Source organism: Sorex araneus, chromosome 6 (assembly GCF_027595985.1).
Source record: "Sorex araneus isolate mSorAra2 chromosome 6, mSorAra2.pri, whole genome shotgun sequence".
Classification (NCBI taxonomy): Eukaryota; Metazoa; Chordata; class Mammalia; order Eulipotyphla; family Soricidae; genus Sorex; species Sorex araneus.
In genome coordinates, this window is record NC_073307.1 from 79,103,287 (window position 1) to 79,113,199 (window position 9,913).

A 9,913-nucleotide genomic window follows, 5' to 3' on the forward strand; every position below is an offset into this window, starting at 1 on the left:
TCAAATATATTTTATTCAGTTCCCCCAGTTGTGGCAGTGATAATTGCTTCCTACAGACGCTACATCCATAATATTTTATATTCTCAATTATTTTCAGTTACACTGTTAATAATTCTCTACTTTAAATATTTCTAGTAAAATAACTGTGTGATTTCTTTTTCCCACCTACACCCACATAAGTCACCTACAGATTGGTTCTAAGCAGCTCTGTTGGAAGTAGAGAGATTGGAATTTCCCAGTCTGTCTTATCGCAATGCTGGAAGGTATGCAGCTACCCACCATGGCCTACATTCTCATTTGGTTTTTCTCAGCCAGCCTCTGTAGAAGAGGCAAGTGAAAAATGTAAAGAAAAGTGAAGTTTGTGCAAACGGAGCTTAATTATTGCACAATCTTGGGGGGTGGCTGCAGGGAATTCTTGCTAAACGTTTGACTATTTCTTCTTGCTGGCCTGAAGTGAGCTGTATGGAAGCATCCTCATCAAAGGTTTTCGACAGAAGATGATTTTGTTATAGTTTGCAGTGGGACCATCTCTGGAATCCATAGGAAAGTTACTGGATTTGGGGATAGCTGGTGGAGCCATGACTGTCACTGGGGATGTGTCCCACATTGATAATGCAGTCTTTGACCTTAAGTCCTTGAGTGTGTTGACAGAGGTCTTGGTTGACTTTCTCTTTTTTAGCGGGGGGATGTTGAAAGACTTGTGCCTCAAGAGCAATTGATTTTCCTCCAGAGTACGCCTACATTGGAGTTCTCTTGCTTTGCTGTTCTCAATAAGTCTTTTCACCATTGGGGATGTATATGTGACATAGGCTGGCCAAGGGCTATGGTTTTCAAGAAGATTCAGGGGAATCCCAGTGTTTTCATTGAGTTCTAGCAGCAAAGAGAAATACAGGCAATTTAGAAACATGCACTTTCTTTGTTTAAAAAAAAATTTATTTTAGAGCCATGATTTATAGTTACTGATAGTTGCATTTTAGGCATACAATAATTCAACAACAAGCCTTCTGTCAGAGTCAACTTCCTTACACCAGTGTTCCCAGATTCCCTCCCCATCCCAATCCCCAACTGAACCCCCACCTATCAGCTTGACAGGCACACTACAAAGTTTCAGTTGATCACCACTTAAATCTCATGTTATCAGTTCTGCTGAAAGTAAGAAAGATACACTTTATTTATTTATTTATTTGCTTTTTGGGTCATACCCGGCGATGCACAGGAGTTATTACTGGCTCATGCACTCAGGAATTACTCCTGGTGGGGCTCAGGGGACCGTATGGGATGCTGGGAATCGAACCCAGGTTGGCCTCGTACAAGGCAAATGCCCTACTCACTGTGCTATCACGCCAGCCCCGAAAGATGCACTTTCAGTAATTAAATTCTTAAAAAATTAGGAGAGTATGGCACACACATTTTTAATTTCTCCCTAAAATCGAGATGCTTTTGCACCCCTTGCACTCACTAGAAATAAAATCTAGTTGAGAGATGGAATTACCTTTCATAGATTATATCACTTGAGAAAGATATGGTAGTAAAGAATATAGAATATGGGAAAAACCAGGCTTACTGTCAATTCTGTAAAACATAATATTCTGTAAAACATAATAATATTCAACCTCTGAATTATTTTTTGTTAATGAAAATAGTTCCTAATGGGGTATTGGAAGGATTCAGTAAAGTGACACATCTTAATGACTTGGAATGGTAGTTGGAGGTTGAAAACATACTACTTGCATTTAGATATGAGTTTAAATTCTTTTGCATTCTCTTACTAGCTATGAACTTTGAACAAGTCTACTCTTCTAATACTGTTGCCTTATTTTTAAATCGGTGAATATAATTTAAGGAATTTCATATAGCGCTTTCATGTGGATAAAAAGAAGAATTCTGTAAAGATTAAATGGAATTCGCTCACAGTACAGGCTTATTGACATATTGGCAATGTATCCTTTTCTGAACAATTTATCTATTTTATTGTTTTTATCATTAATCTTATTTCATGACTAGCAAATTGAGTGTTACATCTCAGAGCTAAAGGAGCTAAAAATATTTAAAACTTTTCACCGTAGCTGGGGGACATAAGTCTGGGTGTTTTAGGGAAGAGGAAGAGCTTTACTAACGTTCCTTGGTAGATATAAAATAAAGAGTATTTTGATAGATCCTTTTTCACTTTGCAACTTTACTGTCTAGCATAAATGACTCTAAACTACCCTCCTTCAGCTTTTACCTTCCCTCAAATGTTCTCAAATGATACACAACTTCCAAAATGTATATATCCGGGGCCATTTCAATAGATATTTGGGAAGGAGAGAGTTATAAAGCTCACCTTGCCATCTTCAATTTGATCTCAGCGAGAAATGTTGAAGGTACAGATAATCAAGATAAGATACACACTATATAGATATTCCCAGGCTTCCTTCCAGTCATTCAGAAGTTGGAGTTATCTGGGGACAGATGTGTCAATTCACTGAAATAAACCTATTGTGGAAGGTTTCATCTCCTTCCAGGATTCATGTATTCTTCTGCCCACAAAAAATAAAATGAAGGATTTCACCTCTCACCATGAAATCATGTTGGGGTTTCCAAGCCCAGAACGGACTACTCACCCTTTTCTGCTCAAAGCAATACAAAGTGTATTGATCTGAAAGGTTAAAGCATTTTTTTAAACTCTCACAAAAATCCAACAAGGGCAAAATGAGAAACAACCCTCTTCTATCCTCTTCTATCAGTATAACAAGAGTGAGCACTCCCTAAGGCCCAACCTTTTATCTTACCCCCAAGTCCCCCATCCTTAACAAGTCCAACAGTAGGAGATGTTGCTTAGAGACAAACTTTACCTGCATCTCTCTTCCCCTTTCTTGAATCTCTCTTGTCCTCCAATTTTAGATAATCCCTTACTTCGAATGTCCAAACACCTTAGGGAAAAAGCACTTGTTAGAGAAAGACACCTCAATGGGATCTCAAAATAAAGTGACAAGCAGTTACCCTGAAATTTCAACAACTATAATGTATACATGAGGATTAGGTTGCCCTTCTTTCAGAGACAAGAATATGCCATCTATGATATTAGAAGGACACTCGGTAAGCCCAGAATCAGAAAGCATGTAATTATCTATTCTCTGCCCTATGGTCTTTCAGAGAGAGTCTTTATGGTTGGCAGTTCTGGAGGTCGGGCAACCAGAAAAAGAAAAATTAACCCCCCCACTTTAAACCATACTATTTTCTCTATTAGTGTCCAAGTGCAGTCAAGCTATCACACGTAGGAGAAATTCTAGCTTTCCAGGTTGTACCAAACAGCTTCAGGAATCCTAGAGATAGGACAATCTTAATAGGACAATTAATGGGACATAGGACAATCTTCTACATGATCACTAGTGTGGGCAATTTGAAGGCACTGCATTCTAATTGCTCTTATATTTGAGGTGTATCCACCTGCAAACATTGAAATATATGACTGGTAGCACCCACAGGATTTCTGAGTTAGAGACTAGTGTTAAAAATCAAAGGTGGGGAGAAAATATTGAATATTTACAAAGTTTTTCTATTATTCTGTTAGAGATGAAAAATAAGTAAAGTATATATTTCCATTTCCTTCCTAATTTTCAAACATGTGATTTTATGCCAGATTTCATTTTATTTGTTCATTTTTATCAAAACTGTGGCCTTTGAATATTTAAAACTGCCACATGAATCAAATACTAATAGACCTAAGGAGAAACACTGATGATAATAAAATAATAGTGAGATGTTTTATTTTTTAATTACTTAAATTTATTTGTTTTTTAATTAGTGAGTCACAGTGAGGGTACAGTTACAGATTCACACATTTTCGTGCTTGTTTTTCCATCATGCAATTTTGAGAGCCCATTCCTCCACCAGTGTCCATTCTCCACCACCAATGAACCCAGTATACCTCCCACCCCCCAATCCCATCCCCCCCATCCCACCCCGCCTCTGTGGCAGGGCATTCCAATTTGATATCTCTCTTTCCTTTTGGGTGTTGTGGTTTGCAATAGGGGTATTGAGTGGTCATCCTGTTCAGTCTCTAGTCTACTTTCAGCACACATCTCCAATAGTGAGATGTTTTAACATCACACACTCATTTGACAGATTAATGAGACAACACATCTTCAAGGAAACTATAATGAGGAATTGGAAGAGATTAACTAGTGTACACACACACACAACACACACACACACACACACACACACACACATATATAGGACCCTACTCCCACAAAAAGCTGAATGCACATTCTTCTCCATGAACTGGTGCTGACCTGCAGGTACAGAAAAATTGGAAACCAGTGCTCTATAATCTTGGTTATAACTGCTAGTATAGGGACTTTTATGTAGGTAAGATACCTGGCTACAGGTAATGTTGAAGAACACTGTTACATACACTAGACAATGCACAGGAGCACAAGTTGAGTGCCCATAGAATCACAAATATAGATTTAAACACATACCTGTTAGCCATTTGGGCAAAGAGGGAATCAAAGAAGTAAAACTACTCCTCAAAATGAATGAGAATGAAGATTAAAAAACTGTCAGAATTTTTTGAGCACAAGCAAAGCAATAGTAAAAGGGAAATTCAAGGCAATACTTACATCACAAAACAAGACGAAGAAACAAACAAAACCTTAAAAGTATAATTTCACAACCTGAACTACCAGAAAAATAACAACAAAGCAATCCCAAAGTAGAAAGGATGAAATATCAAAAGGGTAAAAAGAATAATACAGAAATCCAAAAAATAACACAAAAGTTAAATGAAACCATAAGCTATATTTTTAAATAATTAAATTGTCAAAGCCTTAGCTAGACTCATTTAAAACTATAAATATAAAACAGATCAGAGATGAAAGGAAAACATTTCATCATATACCTCAGAAATGCAAAAGATCATAATTTTTTACTTTGAACAGCTGTATGCCACAAATTCGGAGAATCTAGAATAAATGGCTGCATTTCCAGGATGATACAAAACTGAGGGAAGTGAAAAACCTTACCAAATGAATCACAAATAAGGAAATTTAAACTAATTAAAAACATCCCCAAGAACAAAATTCTAGATCCGGAAACATTCTGCCAAACCTTCAAGGACATGCTAACTAAACTCCTCAAGCACTTCAAAAATCAAATAGAAATGGCACTAAAAGAAAAGGTACTCTTTCCTAATAGCTTCTATAAAGCAAATAATAGTATTAATAACAAAAATCAGATATATTACTAAAAAGGAAAATTACAAACATCTCTGATGAAAATAAAGATCCTCAGAAAAAAATCTTTTCCAAGTCAAATTCAACATGATGATCCAGTGGGAGTCATTCCAGGGATGCAAAAAATGGCTCAATATTTACAAATAAATTAATACAATATTCAATATCAATCACTGTATCACTGTATCACTGTCATTCCATTGTTCATCGATTTACTCGAGCAGGCACCAGTAATGTCCCTATTACACTCAGCCCTGAGATTTTAGCAGCCTCTCCTTACTTGTCTTTCCCGACGATTGGAGGCTCTTTCAGGGTCAGGGGAATGAGACCTGTCATTATTGTTTTGTTTTTTTATTGAATTCGATATTCAATATCAATAAGAAGACTAAAATCATATTAATAAACAGAGAAAGTTTTTTTAAGTTTGCGTGAGATGGGTAATATGCCAAATGCATGACAAGATTTAAGGGAAAAACATATCACACAGCTTGTGAGCACCCAATCATGATTATGAACCAAAAAAGGATCCACCAAAAAGTTGTTGACAATATTAAACAATTTTTATTTTTTAAGCTCAGAAAAAATAGGAATAGAAGGAATATATCTTGAGATAATAACCATCATATATGATAAATCCACAGCAAAATTATACTCAATGGCAAAATAATGAAAGACTTCCTCTGTGATCAGCACAAGGCAAGAACTCCATTTTCTCCACTATTATTTTTACATATGTTTAGAAGTTCTCACTACAACAAATAGGCAAGAAAAAAATCAAAGATAAACATATATGGAAAGCTAAACTATTACACTTGCATATTGCATGATGCATTTTTTTACCCTGTTTTATTCTTTCTAATGGGTGAATGACCTTTGTGTGTGTGTGAGATAGTGATTTTTTTTCTTTTTTGGTCACACCCGGCAACACACAGGGGCTATTCCTGGCTCTGCACTCAGGAATCACCCCTGGCAGTGCTCAGGAGACCATATGGGATGCTGAGAATTGAACGCGGGTCGGCCGCGTGCAAGGCAAATGCCCTACCCACTGTGCTATTGCTCCAGCCCTGAGATAGTGATTTTTTGAAGACTTGTATTCAATCACTGTGAGATAAACCCTTATAAAGTTGTTCCTGATTACGTTTCAGTCATACAGTGTTCTAACACCCATAACTCCACCAATGTACATTTCCCAGCATCAGGGTCCCCAGTTTCCTTCCCATCACCTTCCACCCCCATCTTCAGTCTGCCTCCATGTCAGGCAGTTCACTCTCTCTCCTTCTCTTTCTCTTTCTATTTCTATCTCTATTAGTCTCTCTTTCTCTCTCCCCCCGCCCCCTCTTTCTTCTCTCTCCTTTTGGGCTTTGTGGTTTACAATACAGGTACTAAAGGTTATCATGTACATCCCTTTACCTGCTTTTAACACTCAGTACTTGTTCCAAATGATCATTTCCAACTATTTTTATCATAATAGTCCCTTCTCTAACTTACCTATCCTCTGCCCCACCACACTTGTGGTAGATTCCAACCACTGACCAGTTCTCCTGGCCCCTGTTTTCCCATTACAAATTCTTAGAAACAGTAAACTGATAATAAATAGTAAACAAAAATAAGTTACAAAATAAATACACAAAACTTATAATTACTATGTAAAAACAATAAACTGAGCTGGAGAGAGAGCGCAGCAGGTAGGGTGTTCACCTTGCACATGGCCACCCGGGTTCGATTCCTCCACCCCTCTTGGAAAGCCCGACAAGCTACTGAGAGTATCTTGCCCACATGGCAGAGCCTGGCAAGCTACCCGTGGTGTATTTGATATGTCAAACAGTAACAAGTCTCACAATGCAGATGTTACTGATGCCTACTCGAGCAAATCGATGAGCAACGGGATGACAGTGACAGTGACAGAAGAGAAATACAGAAATACAATTCCATTAAAGTTTCCAAAAATTACAAATACATGAGAATCAATTTAATAAAGGATGCAAAAGTCTTATACATCAAAAACTATAATTGACTATTGATATAAATAGAAGAGGACACAAATAAATGAGAGAATATTCTATTAATGGATCGAAAGAATTAACATCACCAAAATGACCATTCTACTCATCAAGATTCAATGACATGATTCAAAAATTAGAAACAACTCTACTAAAATTTGTAAACAATCACAATCACTCCCAAATAGCAAAATAAATTGTGAGAAAAAAAGAAAATCAGAAGCATTGCATTTCCTGACTTTAAATTACATTATAATGGGGATATTGATGGAGGGAAGTGCATGCTGGTGAAGGAACTGGTGTTGGAAATTTGTATTCCTGAAACTTAATAATGAATAACTCTGATGCATGGTAATTAAAAAATATTATCAAGAAAAAGCTATAGCTATCAAAACTATGATGCTAGAGTAAAGGCAGACTTTCTGATTAATGGAATAAAATTGAGGGCCCAGAAGATAAAGGAACTGGGTACATGAAGAGGAGCAAAAAAAGCTTCCAATAACTGTGCTGGGAATCTGGATATATATTTATATGTAAAATAATGAAACTGATCCATCTCTCACACCCTAACCAAAAGTTAATTAAAAGTAGATTAAAGACTTGTATATTGAACCAGAATTCATAAAACACATTAAGGTAGGCAGAAACTGCCTCACATGGTGGGGGAAAAGGCAGCTGAGATGGATAAGGGAACACCAAGTAGAGGATGTTGGGAGGATCCATTCGGTTGAAAGATGCATGCTGAAAGTAGACTATAGGCCGAACATGATGGCATGGCCACTCAATACCTCTATTGCAAACCATAACACGCAAAAGAAGAGAGAACAAAAGGGAAGGCCCTGCTGCAGAGGCAGGGTGGAGTGGTGAGGGATGGGTTGGGGGTGGTGAGAGGGATACTGGGAACACTGGTGGAGGAGAATGGGCACTGGTGGAGGGATGGGTAAATGATCACTGTATGACTGAAATGCAAACACAAAAGTTCAGAAGTTTGTAACTGTACTTCACGGTGATTCACTAATAAAAATTTTTTAAAAATAACTAGATGGGAGCCTGAGAGGTAGTGCAGGGATTATGGCACTTGCTTTGCATGTGATAGACTCTGGTTCAATCTTTGGCACTACATATGGTCCACAAGTATCACTAAGAGTGATCTCTGAGAACAGAGCTGGACTAAGCCGTGAATATTGTTGATGTATCCACAACCCTCCCATCTCAATAAATAAAATGAACTAGTTTTATTATTTACTACTTTAATAATCAAATACATTTTAATATATGCTAATTCAGCAAAATAGACTACCAGAAAAACTTTTGTCATGTTACTTTGAATGTCATGAATGAAGCAATTTAATGTTTGAGAAACACATAGCATTGCCAATAAAAATATATACTAAGGCTATAATTTTCTCAAGACAATTGAAGGAAATAAATACAATTTTAAGATTTTATTGTTTTGTTTGTTCAGTTTTTTTGGTGGGTGGATCACACCTAGCTGTGCTCAGGGCTTCTCTGATTAGGGATGACTCCTAGAAGTGCTCAGGGAACCCTGTGGACTGTTGGGGATGAAACTTGGGTCAGCCACATGCAAAGCAAGCTTCCTACCTGCTATGCTATCACTCCAGCCCTTCCAGATGTTTTAATAAGTGCTAACTTCAGCAGCACATACACTAAAATTGAAACAACCCAGAGAAGATTTGCAAAGATCACAGGCAAATTCATGAAGCATTTCATGTTTTTAGATTAAAAGAATTAACTTTTAAAACAGAATTTTCCTACTATGCCATAGCTTAGTGAAAACTTTTATGCATTCTGAACTATGCTTTGTTAGCATAAACTCCAAGTAATTTTGGAAAGTAGGGAAAGCATCTATGTAGTACTCATTTATTTTGACTTATATTATCTATTTTTTTCTTCCAGTTACCTATATTTAATAAATGTTAAATGTATTTGTAATTGTGATTGTGTATATGTATTTAAAAAAATGACACTTTCCATTAGGCGTTCTTGGTCTGGGAGGATTTAATATACTTACCTCTGTGTAGTAACCCTCTTATGACACTTATGAGACTTGATGTCCATCTAGTTAAAAGTTAATAAGTATATAATAAGAACATGAGTGCACAAAATATGCTTTTTTCTTTTATTGCTTTGGGTGATTTATTCCTTGATTCTTGGGGATTGTAGTAAAATAATTCAGAGGGCTATTGTGGCCTCAAGACACAAAAACCAAAACTAAAATAGCAACAAAAAAGGCATATAAATGTTTATTTGTGTTCTATGCCTATTAATCCATTGGATAATAATTTACACAAACATGTAAATCTAAGTATACAATCTCTACTTAAATATACTTAGACTCGTCATATGTGTGTTTCTGACTGTGCCTCTGTGTATGCATGTAAATAATTCTCATGGCGGATCTACTATGAATAAAGAGATGGTACAATGTCAAAAATGCAATGTTTGTGAAAGGTATTAAGGAGAAAGAAGCTTTGTTTGAGTTGAGTAGATCATCTCACAGATACTTCTACACTCACACATGCCTCTCAGAACACCAAAGTATTATCACTGTAGTTAAACAAGAATTAATTGAATCATTGAGGAGGGGGACTCCAAATGCTTGTTTTCTAAAGAATTTCATGTCGGCAGCCCTATGAATTAAACATTATTGTGTAAGGTATTGTTTTTATACAT

The 9,913-nt window shown here is 36.6% G+C and overlaps 1 protein-coding gene, 1 non-coding gene and 1 pseudogene across 2 annotated transcripts; 1 reads left to right on the forward strand and 2 right to left on the reverse strand.

Annotated features, from left to right (window-relative positions):
• Positions 1-430: 430 nt before the first annotated feature.
• Positions 431-4,477, reverse strand: CDRT4 (CMT1A duplicated region transcript 4). Its single transcript, XM_055143581.1, has 3 exons — positions 4,467-4,477; positions 2,896-2,912; positions 431-870 (listed from the first exon to the last, which is right to left on the reverse strand). The coding sequence occupies exons 1-3, from the start codon at positions 4,475-4,477 to the stop codon at positions 431-433; spliced, it is 468 nt and encodes a 155-aa protein (XP_054999556.1).
• Positions 4,478-5,646: 1,169 nt separating this feature from the next.
• LOC129406385 (small nucleolar RNA U13) lies at positions 5,647-5,746 on the reverse strand. Its single transcript, XR_008630981.1, has one exon. It is a non-coding gene; the product is annotated as a small nucleolar RNA U13 (small nucleolar RNA).
• Positions 5,747-8,862: 3,116 nt separating this feature from the next.
• LOC129406225 (U6 spliceosomal RNA) lies at positions 8,863-8,956 on the forward strand (annotated as a pseudogene).
• Positions 8,957-9,913: the final 957 nt, after the last annotated feature.